Here is a 23,877-nt window from a genome sequence, read left to right as displayed (position 1 = left end):
TTGGGTGCCAAGGTTTAAAGCTGTTTTTATTAAGTTGCTACGCCTTCCTGTTCCCATGATATAAAAATTTTATTAGTTGATTATTTACACTTTTTCCCTAAATAGTCAAATGGGCTAGAACTTTATTTGAACCAGGCTTGGAGAAGGGGTGGGGGTGAATATGTGGCTGAGGGGGTGTGAATCAGGCTCAGAAGGGGGTGAATATGAGAGTAAGGGGGCATGAATTGGACTCAGAGGGTGTAAATAGGAGGCTCAGACAGTGTGAACATGAGGCTTAGGGGATCTGAAACAGGCTAACCCCCTGAGCCTAGAATTCATACCCCTTTTTGTCCAGTTGAAATCAGGACACCAGAGGCTACATAATTATACAAAATGTCTTTTTTTTTTTTTACAGGTCCCCTTAAAATCTTAGGTCTGATCTTGTGAGGGGCTTCTCTAACAAAATATACAAAAATCTGCATTCTTGATGCAGGTTCCCCTGTTCATCCCAAGACATACAGGCCAATCTTTTATAAGGGGAAAGGGCAGTGACTTCCACATCTGTATCTCCCTTTGTTTCTTCCTTAGCTAATGTAGGACGCCTCCAGGAACCCTGTAGGGTCACCCTGAGCTGGGGCCCATAGACATTGCATAGGCTGCCTCTCTAGTATGTGTGCCCTTGGCAACAGCCATTATAAGCACAAGCCTGTATCCCCACCAGTATACTGTATACCGTCTTCCCCTTGTCTTCGGCTCCTTCTGAGCTGTGACTTTAATCAGCTGTTTAGAATATTTATAATGGTTATCAATTATTTAGACACCTGCCTGATCAATTTGCATACTATTTAAAGGGCTAGACGATGATAAATATTTCATTTGATTTAATCTTGTTTGTTGATTGATGGTCTTAATAATATTTTTCTCTGTTGATCTTCTCAATTCATATACTCATCTATAACCGTGTATTTTCATGTATGCGGATTGTTAGAGCCATTTCCCCAGGAGACAATTTGAAGGAAATGAAAATGATCTTAAAGTGAGAGAGTCACACTTCTGTCATATATTCATAAAGAAATGTAGGTGGAGAATTGCTACAGATAATAAACAGGGGACACTCAATTACTATAGACCTGGGACGAGTCCAGTGCTTTAATGTAGGAGTCTAAAAAATATAAGCACACTCGTAGTGACATCATTCTTCTTAAATGACTGCAGACTACACACAGGATACAGACCTAACATAAACAATCTAATCTGGGTCCTGGGGCTGAGGGAGTCATTTATTTCGACTGACATTTTATACGCCAGTGTTAGGCTATGTTCCCACAACGTGAAAGACGGCAGCCATCTCTTTGGACAGCTGTCAATTTAGTCCTATAGGACGTCTGTCTATTGGTAATGACATCCACAAATAATGATCACCATCGGATAGTTGCTTTTAATCCAAGATATGTCCTGGGGTCCCTTCAGAAGGTCCCTTCAAAAAAGAACTTTTAAACTTGCAGCCCTGTGTGAAATTGGTGTGGCCTAGAGTGTCTGTGCCCTAGGTCTGTACCACCTCTCTGTCCCTTTTCCCCACCCTCTTCATCATTAGGAATTCCCCTGGGCAGGATGTACAGACAATGCAGTGTTTGGACAAGTGATGAATAGGAGAAATCCTGCCCGAGGCATTCCTAATGGTGAAGAGGGTGGTCAGGAGGGACAGAGAGGCGATGCAGACCTAGAACACAGGCACTCTAGGCCAAGCAAATTTGACACAGGGCTGCAAGTTTAAAAGTTGTTTTTAAACACCTTCTGAAACGGACCCCTGGACAGAACTTGGATTAAAAGCAGCTATCCAATGTTACAAGCAGGGGGAGGACAGATTGTGGGTGCAAAGTCGCTTTAACACTAGGGGCAAGTCATGTAAGCGGGTCACAAACTATTTTGGTAAAATGCCACAAAAACTGCATTAAGAATTGCTTAAAGCACAAAATAACAGCCTGGCATAATGGAAGCTTTTTATAAGCAAAAAAAAAAAAGAAAAGAAGAAAAAGAAGCATTTTTCTGTCTGCTGTAAATGATCTGTTATCATTGTTCTATCAGTGGAGTAAAAAGGACTTTAAATAAGACAGATTGAGATCAATTATGACATTTATTTTTTCCACTCGAAATCCCATTGTTTACATTCTAATTGACACACAATGGCGGCAGCGACAGTCTGCTGTAATGTTTTCCTTCCATTAAAGTCTTTGGGAATACCCAATACAATGATGGCTGTTTTTGTATCAGTCTAAATCAGTGTTTTTAACATTTCTGGTCATGAAACTCATTATGAATATGGCCTCATGTACATGTCAATGCTGTGAATACTAATGCATGGTGGTAGATGGTGTCCATACATTCTGGAGATAACCGCACTTTCCCGAAAATAAGGCATCCTCCGAAAATAAGGCATAGTGGAGGATTTACAGGATAGTGTAAAATAAGGCATCCCCCTTAAAATAAGGCATCCCCTGAAAGCAAGACCCCCACCGCCACCAGGGTTATGTCTGGTTATGTTGGTTTGCAATGACAACTATTGTACAGTATATAATAAATGTAATTTTTTTTTGTTTAACAATAAGTGTAAATACTTCATGGAAAAATAAGACATCCCCTGAAAATAACACATATTGCATCTTTGGGAGCAAAAATTAATATGACACTGTCTTATTTTCGGGGAAACACGGTAGCTATAGAGAGTGTAAAGGGACCAGCTGCACCCAAACTGTCAGCCTGAGGGAAGTCCCTTGTTCCACAGTATAATTAATAACACATGGTAGGTGGGGGCCTGGTTATAGATTCCAGGAATATGTCTATATGAGCCATACTGTGATAAAGTTATGATGAGGATGACTCAGAAATTACATTTAAAGCGACTCTGTACCCACAATCTTACTTGTCCAAATTACTTTTACCTTCGGATAGCTGCTTTTAATCCAAGATCTGTCCTGGGGTCCGTTCGGCAGGGGATGCAGTTATTGTCATAAAAATAACTTTTAATCCAGCAGTGCTGTGTCTAACGGCCGGGGCTTACATTTGTATATGCATTAGGCTGGCACACCTTCTCTGTCCCTCCTCCCCACCCTCCTCAGCACTAGGAATGCTCCAGGCAGATTGCTCCCTATTCCCCAGCTGTGTGTATAATGAACATGGGCTGGATCGTTAATACACCTGTGCAAAACTCAAACAGCAGTAAATGTTGAGGAGGGTGGAAAGGAAGGACAGAGAGGGTGTGCTAGCCTAATGTATATACAAATGTAAGCCCCGACCGTTAGACACAGCGCTGCTGGATTAAAACTTATTTTTATGACAATAACTGCATCACCTGCTGAACGGACCCCAGGACAGATTTTGGATTAAAAGCAGCAATCCAATGGTACAAGTGGTTTTGGGGGGGGGGGGGGCAGATTGTGGGTACAGAGTCGCTTTAATTTCCTTTTTTTTGTAAATTTAGGTGGAAATTCTTGTATTTACAAAAACTAAAAGAATAGTGTTGTCCCTTTAAATAGCCCAGCGATTGTAAGTTTTCAACAGTCAAAAAAACAAGAAGAACAACAAATAAACCTGATTTACAAAATCTAATCCACTAAAGGATAAAACAGAATGAAGCAAGTGGACGAGTCCTGTAATTGTAGCCGGCTGTCGCCAGCAGATAATATGTGACAGACAGGATAACAACATTTTCTGAAATAGAGGGCACCAGCGCCGTCTGCCAGCAAATTACTGACGAACAATCCAACAATTTGCTTTGTAGTAGAGGATGGGGGGGACTTGTACACGGGCTACATGCAGGTCTCCTACCTCACCCATGTAATATTCACATAAAAGGGAATTATTCATCAAACCCCATTAACTCCAGTGCGATAAACAAAGGGCACACTCCACGCAGTGCGCTAGACAGAGCCGTCGAGTAATTAAGCCCTGAAGGATTCTGCCGTAACATATGCTAAATATTGCACGTGCCTTATAACTATAGGGGGATCGTATTACTTTCTTACAAGGTAATAACAATTAGAAATGATAAAAAAGCAAAGATACTAAATGCATTAGCTGTGTCCTGCATTGCTGTACTGTAACTACAAGTACCAGCATTACCAGGGTTAAAAACTCCCCCCCTCTGCATAGGTTTGCAGTCTCATTCACAATCAAAGCAGAATGTTAATGGCTGCGAAATCTATTGGGAGTCTTCTTATAGGCAAACCCCTAATGTATATAGCCGAGTCCCTAAATATGCTTTAGTCCATTACATTGCATTGTGGGAGATTTAGAATCATACTTGCTGCTAGTTGGAATCTATCAACACCGACTAGCTTAAAAGAAACAGCCTAAAGGCTGGGTTCACACTACGTATATTTCAGTTAGTATTGTGGTCCTCATATTGCAACCAAAACCAGGAGTGGATTAAAAACACAGAAAGGATCTGTTCGCACAATGGTGAAATTGAGTGGATGGCCGCCATTTAATGGCAAATATTTGCTGTTATTTTAGAACAACGGCTGTTGTATTGAAATAATGGCAGTTATTTACTGTTATATGGCGGCCATCCATTCAATTTCACCATTGTGTGAACAGATCCTTTCTGTGTTTTTAATCCACTTCTGGTTTTGGTTGCAATATGAGGACCACAATACTGACTGAAATATACATAGTGTGAACCCTGCCTAAATGGTTATCTTTCTTCAAATTCATCAGTTTCTTCAAATATATATAATTAAATAAATATATATATATATATATATATATATATATATATATATATATATATATATACACACACACTACCTTTCAAAAGTTTGGGGTCACCTGTTGAGGTAAGCTGGAGAAATTGCACCCCACGCTTCTGGAAGCAGCTCCCACAAGTTGGATTGGTTGGATGGGCACTTCTGGCGTACCATACGGTCAAGCTGCTTCCACAACAGCTCAATGGGGTTCAGATCTGGTGACTGCGCTGGCCACTCCATTACCGATAGAATACCAGCTGCCTGCTTCTGCTGTAAATAGTTCTTGCACAATTTGGAGGTGTGTTTAGGGTCATTGTCCTGTTGTAAGATGAAATTGGCTCCAATCAAGCGCTGTCCACTGGGTATGGCATGGCGTTGCAAAATTGAGTGATAGCCTTCTTTATTCAGAATCCCTTTTACCCTGTACAAATCTCCCACCTTACCAGCACCCAAGCAACCCCAGACCATCACATTACCTCCACCATGCTTAACAGATGGCGTCAGGCATTCTTCCAGCATCTTTTCATTTGTTCTGCGTCTCACAAACGTTCTTCTTTGTGATCCAAACACCTCAAACTTGGATTCATCCGCCCACAACACTTTTTTCCAGTCTTCCTCTGTCCAATGTCTGTGTTCTTTTGCCCATCTTAATCTTTTTCTTTTATTGGCCAGTCTCAGATATGGCTTTTTCTTTGCCACTCTGCCCTGAAGCCCAAAATCCCACAGCCGCCTCTTCACTGTAGATGTTGACACTGGTGTTTTGCGGGTACTATTTAATGAAGATGCCAGTTGGGGACCTGTGAGGCGTCTGAGACAAACTAGAGACTCTAATGTGCTTATCTTCTTGCTTAGTTGTGCAACGCGGCCTCCCACTTCTTTTTCTACTCTGGTTAGAGCCTGTTTTTGCTGTCCTCTGAAGGGAGTAGTACACACCGTTGTAGGAAATCTTCAATTTCTTAGCAATTTTTCGCATGGAATAGCCTTCATTTCTAAGAACAAGAATAGACTGTCGAGTTTAAGATGAAAGTTCTCTTTTTCTGGCCATTTTGAGCGTTTAATTGACCCCACAAATGTGATGCTCCAGAAACACAATCTGCTCAAAGGAAGGTCAGTTTTGTAGCTTCTGTAAGGAGCTAGACAGTTTTCAGATGTGTGAACATGATTGCACAAGGGTTTTCTAATCATCAATTAGCCTTCTGAGCCAATGAGCAAACACATTGTACCATTAGAACACTGGAGTGATAGTTGCTGGAAGTGGGCCCCTATACACCTATGTAGATATTGCACCAAAAACCAGACATTTGCAGCTAGAATAGTTATTTACCAAATTAGCAATGTATAGAGTGTATTTGTTTAAAGTTAGGACTAGTTTAAAGTTTTCTTCATTGAAAAGTACAGTGCTTTTCCTTCAAAAATAAGGACATTTCAATGTGACCCCAAACTTTTGAAAGGTAGTGTGTGTATATATATATATGTATATATAAATCAGGCACAAGAACATCATAAAATTATTTCCTGAGGTTTCATCCATCAACTACTTTTTATCATTAGCATGTCAATAAAGCTAGACGTTTTGGTCTGAAAAGACCTTTATCAACATGACAAACATGCCGGTTAGCAGAAAAGATGCCCCTCTGTTGTGTAATGCAAGTATGCTGATGATCAGCATGGAAAAACTGAAGAGGCACACTGAGCAGTGGCTTCATGCAAACCACTTTTTTACTATCTACAAAGTGTGATCCCTTATAGTAATGTGATTCATTACTATAATAGATAAATTCCTGGCAGCGTCAGTAATAATGGCAGTGATCTTGCCTCTCCTGTAAATACAAAATTAGATTTCCCAACATGTCCTGACAGCAGCTGGCACTACCGGAAATACTATATTACTGTCGCCTATATACAAGAATATTATACTAGTATAGTATAGTATAGTATACTATTGTCTTCTATGTAATATAACTACTATAATACTGCCCCCTATGAACAAGAATATACTATATTACTGCTCTATGCACAAGAATATAACTACTATATTACTGCCCCTATGTACAAGAATATAACTACTATAATACTGCCCCCTATGAAAAAGAATATAACTACTATAATACTGCCCCCTATGTACAGTACAAGAATACAACTACTATAATACTGCTCCTATGTGCAATAATATAACTACTATAATACTGCCCCCCCTATGTACAAGCATATAACTACTATAATACTGCTCTTATGTACAAGAATATATCTACTATAATACTGCCCCCTATGAACAAGAATATAACTACTACAATACTGCCCCTATGTATAAGTATATAACTGCTATAATGCTGCCCCTATGTACACAAGTACTACAATACTGCCCCTATGTATAAGGATATAGCAATCATAATACTGCCTTTTCACACAGATTCTGCATAAAAATGTGTGTTTTTTATGTTAGAAAAATCAAACACACCATAAAAAAAGGGGGCAACGGTAGCCATTTTTGACCCAAGAAAGAGTCAGGAGCAAAACATCAGCTCCCTACAGCTCCCTAACCAACAACGGGGGACCCTGGAGAGGTAAGTAATAACTTTATTATTTTCTGTACACTTTTATCAGCCGTTGACCTTGCACCCCCTATTACACGGAGTAATGCATGGTCAGCAGTCGATGATTTTTAAACAAGCTGAAAGACAATAATCAGCCAATGATCGACTCCTCGGTTGATTGTTGTCTTTATTATATCTGCCCAATTATGCCTGACTGGGCAGATAATCTCCCTGTGTAAAGGACCCTTAAGGCCCTATTATACAAAACGAATATCAGCCGTATTCGGCCGATACAGATCGTTACGGCAGATAATCGTTCTGTGTAATAGAAGACAACGATCAGCCGACATGAACAATGTTGGTTGATCATTGTCTTTCAACAGGCTGAAACTGCAACGATCAGCCTATTGACAGTCTGCTGCCATTGCTCTGTGCAATAGGAGGATCTGACGAACGAGCAGCAAGCGAGCGCTGACCTGACAGGTCAGTGCTCGCTCGCTCTCCACATCGCCCCATGTAATAGGGGCTTTACTCTTTGCACATGAAAAAATTTTCTTAGCAGCTCTTAGATATTCCTAATATCGTAAAATTGGGAATTCATGATAGATTACGGGTTTGCAGCATGTTAAAGGGGATATGCGGTGCTCGCACATTTTTCACATGTTGTTGCCATTTAAGAAAACATCACAAACATGTTATGCTTACCTGTCCATGCTCCTCCGGTGTCCTGATGCGGTTGCTGTTGTCCACCGCTATCTGTAGCTGCCATTACTTATGAAACGTCCTCGTCTTAGGAGTGACAACCCGCTCAGCCACTGGCCGCATTGCTGTCCCGTCTCAGTCAGTGATTGGCTGAGCCGGCTGTAACTCCAGAGAGAAGCTTGTCTTGGAAGGAATGGCAGCTACAGATAGCAGGGGACACCGGCGACTGAATCGGGGCACCGGAGGATTGCAGAGAGGTAAGCATAACATGTTTGTAATGTTTTCTTATGGCAGCAACATGTTAGAAATGTGCGAGCACTAGATAACCCCTCTAATGCTTTCACATGTACTGTACATACATAGTCAGCACACATGCGCACATTCTGCTAGGTTCTTGCAAACAGCCTACAGTACAGTACAGTACAGTATGTGAGACAGTCTAGGGTACCGTAATTGAGACAGGCTTTATGCGAATCTGCATGTAGTGTGTGTATTTGGTTGATCTTGGAGCCAGGGGTGTAACTACCACTGTAGAAGCCATAGCGGCTGCTATAGGGCCCACGGCGTCGGGGGGCCTGGCAGGGCTAGTTTCCCAGTTTAGAAATTCAGTATATTCCTGCCTGTCATCCCAGTCACAGGCTCTATACAGTAAGCTGGATAACCACTAGCTTACTATACAGAGTCAGTAATCAAGAGTTTGCTTTGGGGCCCAGTCATTTCTATTTACTCCCCTGCTTGGAGCATTGCTAAAATGTTTGCATTATGCTGGGCAATATTTTTGGCATAATATTTGCAAAACTAATGATTTAGTGCAAAGTCATTTTAGAAAAAGTTGGAGTCCTTTGCTTTATTATTATGTTTTGCAGGTGCAAGCCCATCTACTGCTGTAGGAAGCATCCAGATACAGTGGCTGTTAGTGCCAAACCTGAGCCCGGGGAGAAAATATCTGCAAGGCATGTAAGGTACGGGTGGGTTCACACGAACGGGATCGCAGCAGATTTCAGCGGGTTGTTTTTTTTAGTCCTTTTTAATTATATAAATAAACTACTCGCCCCAGTCTTCCCCATTAGAAGTGTTGCAATGATATCTGTATACACTGAACATGTGATGATAAAGCCAACCATTGTGGTCAGTGGTCAAGTGTCTGTCTTCCTCTTTCCACCAGACTAGCACCTTTCTTGTGCAGTTGTTAACAGTCAGGCCCCCTCACCTTGCCAACCAGCAGACTATCACTGCCACCACCCCTCCTTTACAGGCACTGTACCTGGACTCATAGTACAGGGGGCTATTGGTGAACAATCTGCTGCTGTGCAATAGATTGTTTCCTGATGTGTTCTTTCCTACCTACAGGAATTAATCATTGAGTCATGGCGGCCGTCACAGAGAGGTTCAGATGACATTGCAATAATATATAGCTGCGAGCAGCAATGTACAGGTCCCATGTATACACAGGCCTGCACTTACTGGGTTTGTATGCAACGTTTGTAATTTCTCTGATCCTAGTGACTGAACCTCACTGTGACAAATTGCCCCACTGATGAAAAGAGGAATGTTATTTGGACATAGTAGTTCTCATACTAGAGGATGATTTATGCATGAGGTAATATCTGAATGAACATTGGCTTGCTTGCAAATTGAGGGAATCCTCATGGGTATATGACTAATATGCATATGTTTCCATAATATATGTATATACTTGTGTGTGTGTGCAATCTATTGTATGTGAGTACCTAGGCATATGTAATGCATGTGTATGTAATGTTCGTATAAGCTGTAATATAATCAACACATTTTACTGAATATATTATGTGTAGTGTAAATGCTGCAGCCTTAGGCTGTGTTCCCACTGCGTAATAATATTGGAGGAAGGCGTCCGTCTTGTTAACTAGAAGGCCGCTAATAATGATGGCGATCAAGATGGCCGCCCTTCCTGATAGTATTACACAGTGGGAACATAGCCTCTGGGCTATATTACCAATGTGGGGGTGCCAGGTGCAGGGAAAGGGTCCAGATTTAGTGTAAACTGCCCACAGCAAAGCATACCTCAGCTTTAACCTTACCAGAGCTGTGATTGGTTGCTCACCTCAATGCATTAAAATATTATTAATTAATTGGTTGTGGGAATAAAGCCAAAAAACTTCTGATCACTTTTTCTTTTTTTTTTACATATATTGAAAATCTTCCCCATCAGCAAGAGGAGGTGCTGCAACCTCAGTGAAGCTACCACCAGAATCCAAAAGGAGGCCCAGAACATACACAGTGCTAAGACAAAGGGGGAGGGGGGTTTCATCTTAAACTAGGCCTCATCACCTTTTCCCTTGCCAAATTCACTAAGAGGTACACGGCCGGGCTCCAGAGGAACCAAATCTCCACCTGCTTCCTCATTATAAATGAGGCCTGAGAGGTAGCCACCCACCCAGTGGCGTAGCTACCATAGAGGCAGGGAAGGCGGTTGCTATGGGGCCCATGGAGGGAGGGAGCCCAGGGAAGATAAGAGCCTTCTGTGTCCTTTTGCTTAACCCTTTATTTACTGCAGTGTGTAAGTGACCCAGTGTTCTCTTACATGCTGCAACACAATTAGCTCTCTGCCTCACTACCCTGATAACCTCTGACCTCTTCTCTGAGCTCCTGCAGAGGTCAGGGGTTATCAGTGCAGGAGCAGTGAAGGAGAGAGCTAATTGTCTTCTGTATTAACCCTTTGTTTGTGTTGCAGCATGTAAGAGAACACTGGGTCACTTACACACTGCAATAAATAAAGGGTTAAGCAAAAGGCATTCTGCTCCTGCACCTATGTATATAACCATGAGGCTCCTAATGTGCTGTTATAGGTAAATACAGTGGATGGACAGAACAAGCAGACATTGGCTTTCTCCTCTGCCAGTCACTGTTGTGGCTGCACGCGGATTCTGCCTCTGGCCACAAGAGATTTTTTTTCTTTTGCCACATCACCGAATATATATACAGTATACAGTATATATATATATATATATATATATATATATATATATCTTAGGCACACTAAGTATGAGTCCGGCCGTAGTTCTTACGCAGCCGTACATGTGCGGCTGAAAGTATGGCCATGGGAAAAATAGACATGCGGCCGGATTGCGAACACGTGGGCGAACCACGAACATGCGCCCATAGTAGAGTTATGCTTCCATAGCTTGTTTCGAAGCAATCTGAAACAGGTCATTTACTTGGAAATCTTCGCCCAGCCCAATAAAACACACAGAACCTTTTGGATCTAAAAATCACGTTCAATTTGGCTGAAATAAGTACTTCGTATGGGACCGCATGGAAATCCACGGCCGTGAGTTGGAACATTTCCGTCCTCAAACAATCGTCTTGTTCATTTTTCACGGCGCCGTATACGATTCGGCCGTAAGCTCATACGTAGTGTGCATTGTGCGCCCGTATATTGTATACTTATAAGCGAACGCATCAACCTCAAAACTACATGCGTATATTTGCGGTTCGCACTACGGCCGGAAAGATACGTAGTGTGAACATAGCCTTATAGTGTGTAGGGGGGCCCCATAAAGATTTTTGCTAGGGGCCCCCATGAATCCTAGCTACGCCCCTGCACCCACCTTGGGTGAAGGGACAAATCTGTGCCTTCTCCCTGGAGTACGGTTTAAGGCTATGTTCACACTACGTAAAAGTACGGCTGTTGTTGCCATAGGCAACAACGGCCGTACTTTGTACAGGGTGGAACTGCCTTTTCTTGTATGGGATCCCGGCCGGAGCGTATACACACCGCATATGCTCCGGCCGGGATCCCGTACGGTTCCGCAAATAACTGACATGCCAGTTTTCTGCGCCGCAGAAAGCTCTGTCAGTCCGCACAATGAAGCGAGAGGCTTCAGCCGCTTGCTTCATTGTGAGCTGTGGGAGGTTTTGATGCGGGCGCGTGCTGATGCGCCCGCATCAGAACCCTGCGGCCAAAAGATCATCCAGCCGGTACTGCAGTTCCGGCTGGGATGATCCGTGCAGAGACCGGCCGTTCTGTGACCTGGCTGAGTCACGTAACGGCCGTAGTGTGAACATTGTCTAAAATTTTTTTAAAAAGTCCTGTGGACGTCAGGCCCTCACCCTCACAGAGTCTGTTTGTAAGCAGACATATGGATATTAGTGGCCTGCTGGAAATCATTTTTCAGGGCTGGCCCTGCTTCTCCTGTTCCTTCTTCCACAAAGGAGCAGGTAGCGGTCCTGCTGCTGGATTGTTGCCCTCCTACGGCCCCCTCCATGTCTCCTGATGTAGTTGTCTGCCCCCTGGTATCTGTCAATGCTCTGGACACTGTGCAAACCTTCTTGCCACAGCTCGTATTGATGTGTCATCCTGCACTACCTGAGCACCTTCGATGAGTTGTAGACATCGCCTTATGCTATCTCTAGGGGGGAGAGCAATGACAAGATGCACAAGTGACCAAAACAACAGCCAAAAAGGATGGGGAGAAATGTCTCCCTGCAGAACCTCCTTTATAGCGGTTGTCTTTCTGATTGCCTATCATTTCTAATAGAGATGAGCACGCTGGGGTTTATCTGAACTCGAATTGTCAGCATTTGGTTACTGGAGGCTGCAGCCCTAGGGAGTCCTGAAAAACATGGACACAGCCTATTGTTTTCAGGCAGCCTTCAGGCTGCATCCAACTTCGGCCACCCGTAATCAAATGCCTAGTGTTCGGTTTCGGACAAACCTGAGTGTGCTCAAGGTTCGCTCATCTTGAATTTCCTTTTGCACAACAGCTGGAGAAATTGATTCACAATCCGTCTTGCTTCATAACTGGACAGGCTGATTTTACAGAAGTGTGATTGACTTGGAGTAAGGGTCCTTTTATACACACAGATATCCGCCAATTTTTTAAGCCAAAGCCAGGAATGAATTTGAAAAGAGGATAGATCCCAGTCTTTTCTTTATGACCTATTCTCTGATTATAATCTGTTCCTGGCTTTGGCTTCAAAAAATCTGTCAGATAAATTGATCGGATATCTGTGCGTGTAAAAGAACCGTTACATACGCATGTTCCCAAAGTTTATCCATAACTTAGGGCCTATTGATTTTAATTCACACTGTCCATAGTTTTGAGGATCCGTAATCCGCAAAAATAATTAAGTCCTAGTATAGACTGTAATTGGTTACAGATTCTCCCATAGAAATCAATGGGAGCATCCAAAATGTTTGAAGATCCGTAATTTTAAAGAAGAAACATCCGTAAATCTGCAAATCCGTGAAAAATAGAAATTATTTTAAACCTTTACCACTTAATTAATTATCAGCTTTCCCTTTTTTGCTGATCCACCAAAAATATGGGTTATTGATGCATTACTGACAATTTTTTTGCGGATTGCAGACATCATATATGGTCTGAATATATATATTTAGTAAAGATATACAACATTCCCCTTCACTACATTTTTCTTCATTTCCACATTGTTCCTCATTTTTACAAAAGCCCTAACTTTTTTGTTGGCACAGTTGTATGACGGCTTATTCTATTTTCCCTTTCGCACATTACTGCCCTGCAGCTGCAACATGGAAGCCCCAGGGTGCAGTCAGAGGTTTTGCTTTGCTCTTCTCATTTGCAAAGACTGATACTCTGATACTCTTTTTGTAAATCATTGACATTTTAGAGCTGGTTTGTGATAATTACGGTAAATTGTTCCAGGTTTACTGCATCCACAATAAATTACAAGTTTTGCCAGAGTTGCATGGTAACATAACAAATTTTAACTGGGAAGAGCTATTCCACTGCTAAACTGGTCAGTATTCCTGCCCATCTGGCAAAGGAAGGCACCAAGACACCAAGTCTATTTAGAGTGTCTAAGAAACCATTGTTTTCGTGGCTAAGCTAATTGATCTCACAGAATTACACTAACTACCACACATTAACGTGGTGAAGGATCATGGGTAATGTAGTTTATTGTAGTGGAATGGAGGTCACGTGATACACTGTTAAGGACTGTTCATTTTTGGATCTCTGCTGAAAAAAATATTAGATCCCCAGAGGTGAGAAAATGGGAGGATAAAGCTGTGGGATACAGGGACCATACAGTAAGTAGGATTACTACTACTACTACTACTACTACTACTACTACTACTACTACTACTACTACTACTACATTTCAATAAGTCTCAGGAAAGCTGATTATCAGCAAGGCATGGCACCTTTGAAACTCATAAGGTAGCCCTTTAAGTTTTTTCTAGTATGGTTCAGTAGCTGTCCTAAGCCCCAGTTTATCAGCAAGTCACAGAAAGCTACTTGTGGCTCTACTACCATTTCGAGACTCTTATAGTCCTGCACATAGCTGTAGAAAACACAGGCAGCTTTGAACACTGTGTGACTGTGACCTTGTCCAATGGAATTGCACTAGTAAAGACCTTCCACTTACTAGCAATGATATTAATCCTAAAGGTGCGCTGCACCACAGCATCAGATGAGGTCACTTGTCCTGGCATTCAGTCCACTCCATAGGAATGGGCGCAGAATTCTGTGTAATTACTAGGAAAGGCCTCATCTGATCCCATGACAAGGGGTAGAGTCATAGCCAGAATAACTCTTGGATGAGGAATCACCTGATTTATTTTCATGAAAAGATGCAGCTCATGTTGATCTCTACAGCCATCTTCAGCAACAGAATCACAGAGTCACATGATGCCCAAAATGGCTTACAATTGATTTTTGCAGTCTTTTATGTTTTTGTAATACTGATCTCTATGTACAGAATATGTGAACCTTTGTTCTACCTTGTATACTAACATAAATACTATAACTGCAAGAAGAGGACTAGGATAATTCTGTCCCTTAAGTAAGGTGCAAGAATATAACTACTATAACACTGCCTCCTATATACAAGAAGGTAACTACTATAATACTGCCTCCTATGTACAAGAATATAACTATTATAATTGTGTAGTAAGAGATACAAAAAGATTAAGGGTGAGTGCTACTTTTTGTATCACACATTACACAACAGTAGTTCTTTGCTCTTTTGTTTGCACCCCCGTACAGTAATCTTGGACCCACGGCAAGGACTTGTCAGCTGTACTCCTAGAGTTCCCGGCATAGTGGTGTACACTGGTGTGGTGCGGGTTGCTGCCACTCACCACATCATAACTATTATAATACCGTCCCCTATGTACAAAAATATAACTACTATAATACTGCCCCCTATGTACAATAACATAACTATTATAATACTACCCCCTGTGTACAAGAATATAACTGCTATAATACTGAGCCCTATGTACAAGAATATTACTACTACTATAGTGCTGCCTCCTATTTACTTTAACCAACAATCACCAGATACAGATGACCGGCACTAGTCAGTGAACTAGTTGCTCCACCATCTCCAGGTGGGCTGTATGAATAGACAAGGTCAGCTAGCAGAGATCATAGCTGGTGTGCTCAGAACAGAGACAAGTAATCTGATAGGAAGAACAAAAGAATAAAGTTTAGGACTCACCAATTATGATCAATCACACTTTATTCCATGACAGAGTTGCAGCAGGGCCCCCTTATGGAATAAAGTGTGATTGATCATAATTGGTGAGGTAAGCACAATCCTGGATCAGCCCTTTGGACTAACTGCCCTTTTCACACTCCTTGCCAGGAAGAAGCGCAGTCAACTCGTAATGGCTGATCCAGGATTGTGCTTACCTGTGTATACCTCTCTCTGCTGCCCCTTCATTATGGAAGTGTAACTGATCACAATTGGTGGTTAGTGCTGAACTTTATTCCTTTGTTCTTAATAATGATTATATTACTGTTCCCTATGTACAACTGAATACAACTATTGATCACTATAGACTATATATGACTGTCATACTACTGCTCCTATGTTCAAGAATATAACCATTTCAATACTGCCTTTAAGTAATATTACTTAAGTGCTATTACAAAGACTATTACTACTTTAATATTGCCTCCTTAGTACAAGAATATAACTACTATTATTCTCATATGTACAAAAATATAACTGGCTCCTATTTACAAGAATATACTGCAACTACTATAATACTGCTCCTAAGTACAAAGATTTAATCACTGTAATACTGTCCTCTTGTACAAAGATATTCTTACTTTAAAGTGCTGTAATTTCGAGTAATATTTGACAAGTCATTATGTACCAAAAGTTTCTAATTGCAATGAGTCACACTCCTATGACCCACTGTGATCCCAAAACATCCCAGGGGAGTGTGCAGCAGTGTGGTCCACCATCTGCCAGCATTTCATCTGACTCTTGCTTCATCACAGTCTATGGAGTGAAAGTAGGATATTCTGACTGACAGTAACTTTTGACATGTCAAAAGTCACTCCAAAGGACAGTAAGGCCTTGTTCACATGCTCTGTAAATTTGTCTGTAATTGTGAATCTGCAATTACGGATAAATTTAGGGCCCACTGATTTTTATTAGTAGTGTTATGGATGTCATGGCACTGGCCGTAATTGCGGAACGGATTAGCCAACAGAAGTCTATGGGATCCGCATTTTTTGCGAGTCACTAAGGACACATCTTTTGCGAATTGCAGATGAAGATTGTGGACACATTATATGGTCCTGAAAAGTTACTTAATGTGTCAATGAGGCCTAATGCTTTGATACTGCCTAATGTGTACGAGAATTTTTAACTACTGTAACACTGCTCGCTTGTGCAAGAATTAAGCTGTTATAATGCACAAGAACAACACTATAATATCGCCCCCTATGTACAATAATACAAGTACTATAATACTGCCCCCTATGTACAAGAATAGAACTACTATAATACTGCCCCCTATGTACAAGAATATAACTACTATAATGAAGATATGGAGAGAAAAGAAAATATCCAGCACTCACCAATTACTTAATAGCAGAACTTTATTCCGTCTTTATTTCATAGAAGTGAGCGCGGCAGGGAGGGGGGAGGTGCGGAACATGTCTCTAATGGCGATGGCCGTTTCTGGCCTCTAGGGCCTGTCGTCTAGCCGAGAGCATCAGGACGCGCACACACCTGAATCCATCCCCTCCCCGCTACTTGTGAATGCAATAAAGTTGCTAAGCTGAAGAAAGGGTGAGTGCTACTACGTGTTTCTCTGTTTGAACTTTGGTACCTCTTGCCTCTGTAGTCTGCACCCCCATCCAGCAGCCACATTCACATTCATTGTCTGGCTCAAGACTGATCCACAGACCCATCCCACATAGTGCATATCTGGAGCGGTGCAGGTCTCTACATCTCATCACCCATAACTACTATAATACTACCCCTATGTACAAGAAAATAATTATTATATTACTGACCCCTATGTACAAGAATATAACTACTATAATACTGCCCCTATGTATAAGAATTTGGCTGTTATAATACTGCCCCCTATGTACAAGAATATAACTGCTATAATACTGCCCCCTATGTACAAGAATATACCTACTATAATATTTCCCCCGTGTACAAGAATATAATTACTATGATACTGCTTCATATGTACAAGAATTTGGCTGTTATAATACTGCTTCCTATGTACAAGAAAATAATTATTATATTACTGACCCCTATGTACAAGAATATAACTACTATAATACTGCCCCCTATGTACAAGAATATAACTACTATAATACTGCTCCCTATGTACAAGAATATAACTACTATAACTACTATAACTAGACACTCTGGTGTTGATTTTTAATATAGGCCTAGCGGCATTAGTATCAGCCATAGATGGGATGTGCAGCCGTTCCACTCTCTCCAGTTCATGTTTCACAGTTCTCCCTCTCTGAACAGCTAGCACTCCTTTATAAGACCCACATGACTAAAATTAGCAGGATATGTCTGTGCTCACATGTCTGGACCCTATGTCTTCCCCATTCTGTGAGAGCAGCAATGGTAAGTGTAATACCATATCCATGCTTGTGTTGTTTGGGGGCAGCCTTCCCCGCCGGTGGTGCTGGCTGGGTTTTGGTGGGGCTTTTTGGGTCTGGTCCTGTGACATTGGGGTTGCAGGGCCGTTCCATGGCCTCCCTTCCCTGCATGTGCACGCTTTGCGGGGTTGGCGGTCGCTGACCGACACGGTGTGGAGTTAGCGTAGGGACCCGTGTGGACCAGAGGACCTGCGCGGTGGTACACGGGGCAATATGGCTTGATCAATTCATATACAGACACTCTGGTGTTGATTTTTAATATAGGCCTAGCGGCATTAGTATCAGCCATAGATGGGATGTGCAGCCGTTCCACTCTCTCCAGTTCGTATAACTACTATAATACTGCCCCTATGTACAAGAAAATAATTATTATATTACTGACCCCTATGTACAAGAATATACCTACTATATTACTGACCCCTATGTACAAGAATTTGGTTGTTATAATACTGCTTCTATGTCCAAGAACAACACTATAATACTGTCCTGTATGGACAAGAATTTAACTACTATAAAGTTGCCCTCTTTGTAACCACTAATACTGTCTCCTATGTACAAGAACAGTTATGATAATACTGCACAAGAATATAACTACTATAATACTGCCTCCTATGTACAAGAACGCAGTTAGAATAATACTGCCAAAAATGTAGCTATTATAATGTGTACCTGAATATAACTTTTTACAAATGTTACCTAACAAATGTTCCTAAATGTTCCTCTGCAATTCAGGTTGCTCGCTGTCTTACAGTCTAGGTAGTGCCCGTCGGCTGACTGTGTGCCAGTCTATGATTATAAATAAATTAGAGTGGAGTAGGAGGGATGAGGGATGAGATCTCAGACAAATTACTTTGAGAAAGGTCAGCTGGAATTCCTTTTATCAGGGCAGGGATCTGTAGAAAGCATTGGTGAGTGATGCATCAGAGCCACATATCAGCGGAAATAATAAAAATGTGCCACTCTCTGGGCATCAAGTCCTGGGCTATAAGATATATGCAGGAAAATACAGATTGGCAGCTCTGGGGTCTGATGTGCTGATTCTGAATTAACCATAAGTCTTTCTGAGATATCATTGGCTTCGATTTATCAGCTGGGAAACCCACTGATAACTCGAATGAAGAAGTAATAGGGATCATTAATGCAGAAATATGAATGAGATTTACATAAAATGTCAGGGAAGACAGAGGCTATGTATCCCCTGCAACTTTCAAACTTGTGCCTGACATAGAACACTGTGTTATGTTATTAATATGTCAAGAATCAAAAGCTTTCCATGAACTTTGTGTTTGGCAGGAAACCTATTTGGCTTTAGGTAGTACCAACCATTCCATATGGTAAAGGAACAAACTCTGTGAGGCGTTGAAGATGAAACACAGCGAAAATCTTTTTCTTTCAAATCAAGTGCTTTCAGAAAGTTATGTAGATTTGTAATTTACTTCCATTCAAAACCTTGTTTCTTCCCATATTTTTAAGCTGCTGTATGTCCTGCAGGAAATGGTGTTTTCTTTTTAGATCTGATAAAGTGCTCTCTGCTGACAGAGAAAGGTTTTTTATAGGGATTTTATGCTGCTCTGTACAGTTTCTGTCTCACACAGAGGTGGCAGCAGAGAGCACTGTGTCAGACTGGAAAGAATACACCACTTCCTGCAGAGCATGCATCAGTTGATAAGTCTTTTTTTTTTTTTTTTTTTGCTGGAGTACCTGTTTAAAATAATATCAGGTTGTGGGCTGAAATTTCCATATGCTGCCTTTTCTGGATGATGTTAGTTGCAGAGGCTCCAGCTTAGCTTTCCTGTCTGTAGGAAGTGTGATAATCCAAAATCCACTTCCTATATGACCATAGGCTCAAGCTGTTGCCTTTCTCCATATGGTGGCTGAACATATTAGTTGCATTGTCTATTGGAGTCTCAAATCCACCTCCCTAAATCCTTTACACTGGCTTACACTGCTTGTTCAGACTGGCTTCTGCAGAATGGCTCAGCAGAAAAGTCACATGCAATTTCCTGAACCACTATTTGCTCAAGATTCATGTAGATATAAGTATACATGCAGATAATCTGCAGGGTCCCTTTAAGACAGAAAAGTGCAACATCAAGGACAGAGGGATTTACCAGTTATAAGAGCAGAGATGTCAAAACATGGACCAAGAAATAGGAGACAGCTCCCAGAATCCGCATTCAGCACCCCCCACACTGAGGAATCACATCAGCGAGTGAGCGCAGTGCGAGACGTGCCGATCTCTAATTGGCCCCTGCAGTGGGATCTGAATTCCCTGTGAAGGACTAAGGGTTATAACACCACAAAACGTGAATGGGTATGTTACCTGCAAGACACACAAACCAGCGAAGCGCCAGCAGTTTCCATAGCAACTTCATCCTCACTTTGTGGGGTCGGACGTCTCTCGGATCTGCGGCAACTTTACGCTTCTATCTGTGGGAGAGAAGTGAAAAGTTTAGAATTCAGCAATTCACATAGGAGGCTATGTCTTATCCTATTGATCTATCCCCAGCGAGGCTGATCCTCAATAAAGCAATCATCGACCACCCATGGATGTGACCTGGATCTGCTGCTGTGTCTATCTAGTGAGGAGCACACATGTGTGCACGGCCCCTCCTAGAAATATTACAACCCCCCCATACATATTGATGTTAGGTTAAGAGATCCTCAGATCAATTGAAATGCAATACTCCATCATTTGTTGAGTTCTCTGCTGGGAACACGGCGAGCGATCTGTATCTATACATGGACACGCCGCAGCGCTGGGCCTAGTGCCACTGCACGACGGCCTGACACGGATCTTCTGCAAGAACCAGCTATTTAGTGTGTAACATTGCCTACTCATTGCAAAGGCAGTCATTTTGGGGGCTGAGACAGTAGTCCTGCAAAAGCAACTTGCCCAATAGACTATAGCATGAGGCAAGAAGGAGGCATAAGGCAAAGGTAAGAGTTAAACATAAGGCAGAGGTAAGACTAAGGCACAGATAACAGTTAAGATGTGTAAAGTGATATGTTGTCTGAATATAAGTCAGGAATAAAGCCCAAGTAAAAGGCATGAGACATGGTACAGTGAAGCAGGTACAAATAACAATGAGCTACAAGTATGAGTAAGACACAATGCAGTTTGTTTAGTTGGGACTTATTTAGGCCTTGACTGGCCCATAGGGGATCAGGTGAATCACCTGGCGGGTCCCTGACCTAAAGTGAGCCCCCTCTTGTGTCTAGTTTTAACAGAGACACAGTCACATTATGAGTAATCACTATTGGAGAAAAAAATTAAATTGGCTGCAACTAGAGCGAATCATACAACTCTGTTCCGCTCCATGCCGCTCCATGCTGGGTGTCAGGAAAAGCTGTATTCAGTCCTGGGAAACTGGGAGACTGGATCCAGCTTTTCCCAACACATGGGGAGGAGCGGCAGGGAGTGGAATAGAGTTGAAAGGCAGGTGGCTGATAAACCACTTGGCCAGCAAACAAAGTGCTTCGCTTTTTTTAGACGGGCGATTCGCTTATTTCTGCATGCATTTATGCAGCATGCATTTATGTGCAAGAGACCTAAAAGTGATCAAGTCCTATTAATAAACAGAAACTGTGGAGTGGATCCCCCCAGTCTAATGCTGGGCCTACGTATAAGATATATATATATATATATATATATATATATATATATATATATATATATATATAGCAAAATAATATATATATATATATTATATATAATATATATAATATATATATATAGCAAAATAATATAAATGCATATGTATAGAACCTATCATCTCTCCCCCTTCCCTGTATCCATCCCCTCCTTGGTTGAACTTGATGGACATGTGTCTTTTTTCAACCGTATTAACTATGTAACTATATATACTTTCATATAGATTCACATGGTGCAATTCTTACATAGTTGTTAAGGTTGAAAAAACAGCTTCCTGGTGCTCCCATCCAATTTTCATGACTTTTGTATACCATTACCTTTCCTGCCTGCTAATATTGCAGCCTTTGTGGAGACCATATTCCTGTGCAGTTTCTTAGCACCCATTAAAGTAGAGTCATCATTACCCTTTAATGTGCCCTTCCTCCCCTTCCCATATCAGAAGCGTAGACTGTCCCTATGGAATGTTCCAATTCAATGACTGCAAGCACAAATCTTACATTGGATTCTACAGAGATTCATAGATTGTGGCACTGCATCAAGTGCGTGAGTGGAGGAGGTGATTGTCGACACTCACTATGGACCCGTCAGGGGAAATCCATCCTGTGTGCAGCCACAAATGGGAGAAATGTAAATGAGAACTCCCTGTAACATAAGTCGCTCATTCACCTGCCTGTACTGTTTCTTTATTTACACATCGGGTTGACTAACGGTTTTCTGTTTTTTTCTTGTTGCTAATGGTTGCCAGAAAAAAAACCACAGACGTTGTCTGGCAGCTTGAGCACCGCTTCGCCCGCACCCGTCGTGTCAGAGCAATGATTGACATCGCCAATTGATTAATGACTAACTGCAGCAAAACCGAGAATGTCAATCAGGCTGAGGGGACAAATGGCGTTCACAACAGCGGGCAGCGACAGGGCAGGGGAGGGGGGGTGTTATATTCACAACCTGTGCTCTCCTCAATGTAAAAGTAAAACAGGATGTAACATGATTATAAGAAACCTTATTATGCTTTATAAAACAAAACAACCTCCAAAATGACCAAAACACTACAACACAACTCAACCTGACTACTGGGCATGATGACATAAAATAATGTTATTATACTCTATTCATAGACCACTAGCACCCCCAACTCAACCTGACCACTGGGCATGATGACATAAAATAATGTTATTATACTCTATTTATAGACCACTAGCACCCCCAACTCAACCTGACCACTGGGCATGATGACATAAAATATTGTTATTATATGTTATTCATAGACCACTAGCACCCCCAACTCAACCTGACCACTGGGCATGATGACATAAAATATTGTTATTATATGTTATTCATAGACCACTAGCACCCCCAACTCAACCTGACCACTGGGCATGATGACATAAAATATTGTTATTACAAGTTATTCATAGACCACTAGAGCCCCCAACTTAACCTGACCACTGGGCATGATGACATAAAATATTGTTATTATATGTTATTCATAGACCACTAGCACCCCCAACTCAACCTGACCACTGGGCATGATGACATAAAATATTGTTATTATATGTTATTCATAGACCACTAGCACCCCCAACTCAACCTGACCACTGGGCATGATGACATAAAATATTGTTATTACAAGTTATTCATAGACCACTAGCACCCCCAACTCAACCTGACCACTGGGCATGATGACATAAAATAATGTTATTATACCCTATTCATAGACCACTAGCACCCCCAACTTAACCTGACCACTGGGCATGATGACATAAAATAATGTTATTATACCCTATTCATAGACCACTAGAGCCCCCAACTTAACCTGACCACTGGGCATGATGACATAAAATAATGTTATTATACCCTATTCATAGACCACTAGCACCCCCAACTTAACCTGACCACTGGGCATGATGACATAAAATAATGTTATTATACCCTATTCATAGACCACTAGCACCCCCAACTTAACCTGACCACTGGGCATGATGACATAAAATAATGTTATTATAACCTATTCATAGACCACTAGCACCCCCAACTTAACCTGACCACTGGGCATGATGACATAAAATATTGTTATTATATGTTATTCATACACCACTAGCACCCCCAACTCAACCTGACCACTGGGCATGATGACATAAAATATTGTTATTACAAGTTATTCATAGACCACTAGAACCCCCAACTTAACCTGACCACTGGGCATGATGACATAAAATAATGTTATTATACCCTATTCATAGACCACTAGAGCCTTCAACTCAACCTGACCACTGGGCATGATGAGACAAAATAATGTTATTATACTTTATTATACTCTATTCATAGAGAACTATTGTATTCATAAAGCCCCCAACACAAGC

The 23,877-nt window shown here is 41.5% G+C and overlaps 1 protein-coding gene across 5 annotated transcripts in view; it reads right to left on the bottom strand.

Moving 5' to 3' along the window:
- Window positions 1-23,877, bottom strand: part of LOC138788593 (contactin-4-like) — a 177,077-nt gene that overhangs the window by 39,231 nt on the left and 113,969 nt on the right. For 4 of the 5 annotated variants that reach the window (XM_069966625.1, XM_069966626.1, XM_069966629.1 and 1 more), the window contains exon 2: window positions 20,186-20,292. In XM_069966625.1, coding sequence (XP_069822726.1) covers window positions 20,186-20,237 — 52 coding nt within the window. In that variant the 5' untranslated portion in view covers window positions 20,238-20,292. The remainder of the gene's footprint in view (window positions 1-20,185; window positions 20,293-23,877) is intronic. The other variant, XM_069966627.1, reaches the window with a different exon arrangement.

This window comes from Dendropsophus ebraccatus, chromosome 4, assembly GCF_027789765.1.
Source record: "Dendropsophus ebraccatus isolate aDenEbr1 chromosome 4, aDenEbr1.pat, whole genome shotgun sequence".
NCBI classification, from domain to species: Eukaryota; Metazoa; Chordata; class Amphibia; order Anura; family Hylidae; genus Dendropsophus; species Dendropsophus ebraccatus.
Note: the sequence above shows the minus strand (reverse complement) of the source record. Positions and strands in the feature narration are given on the sequence as shown.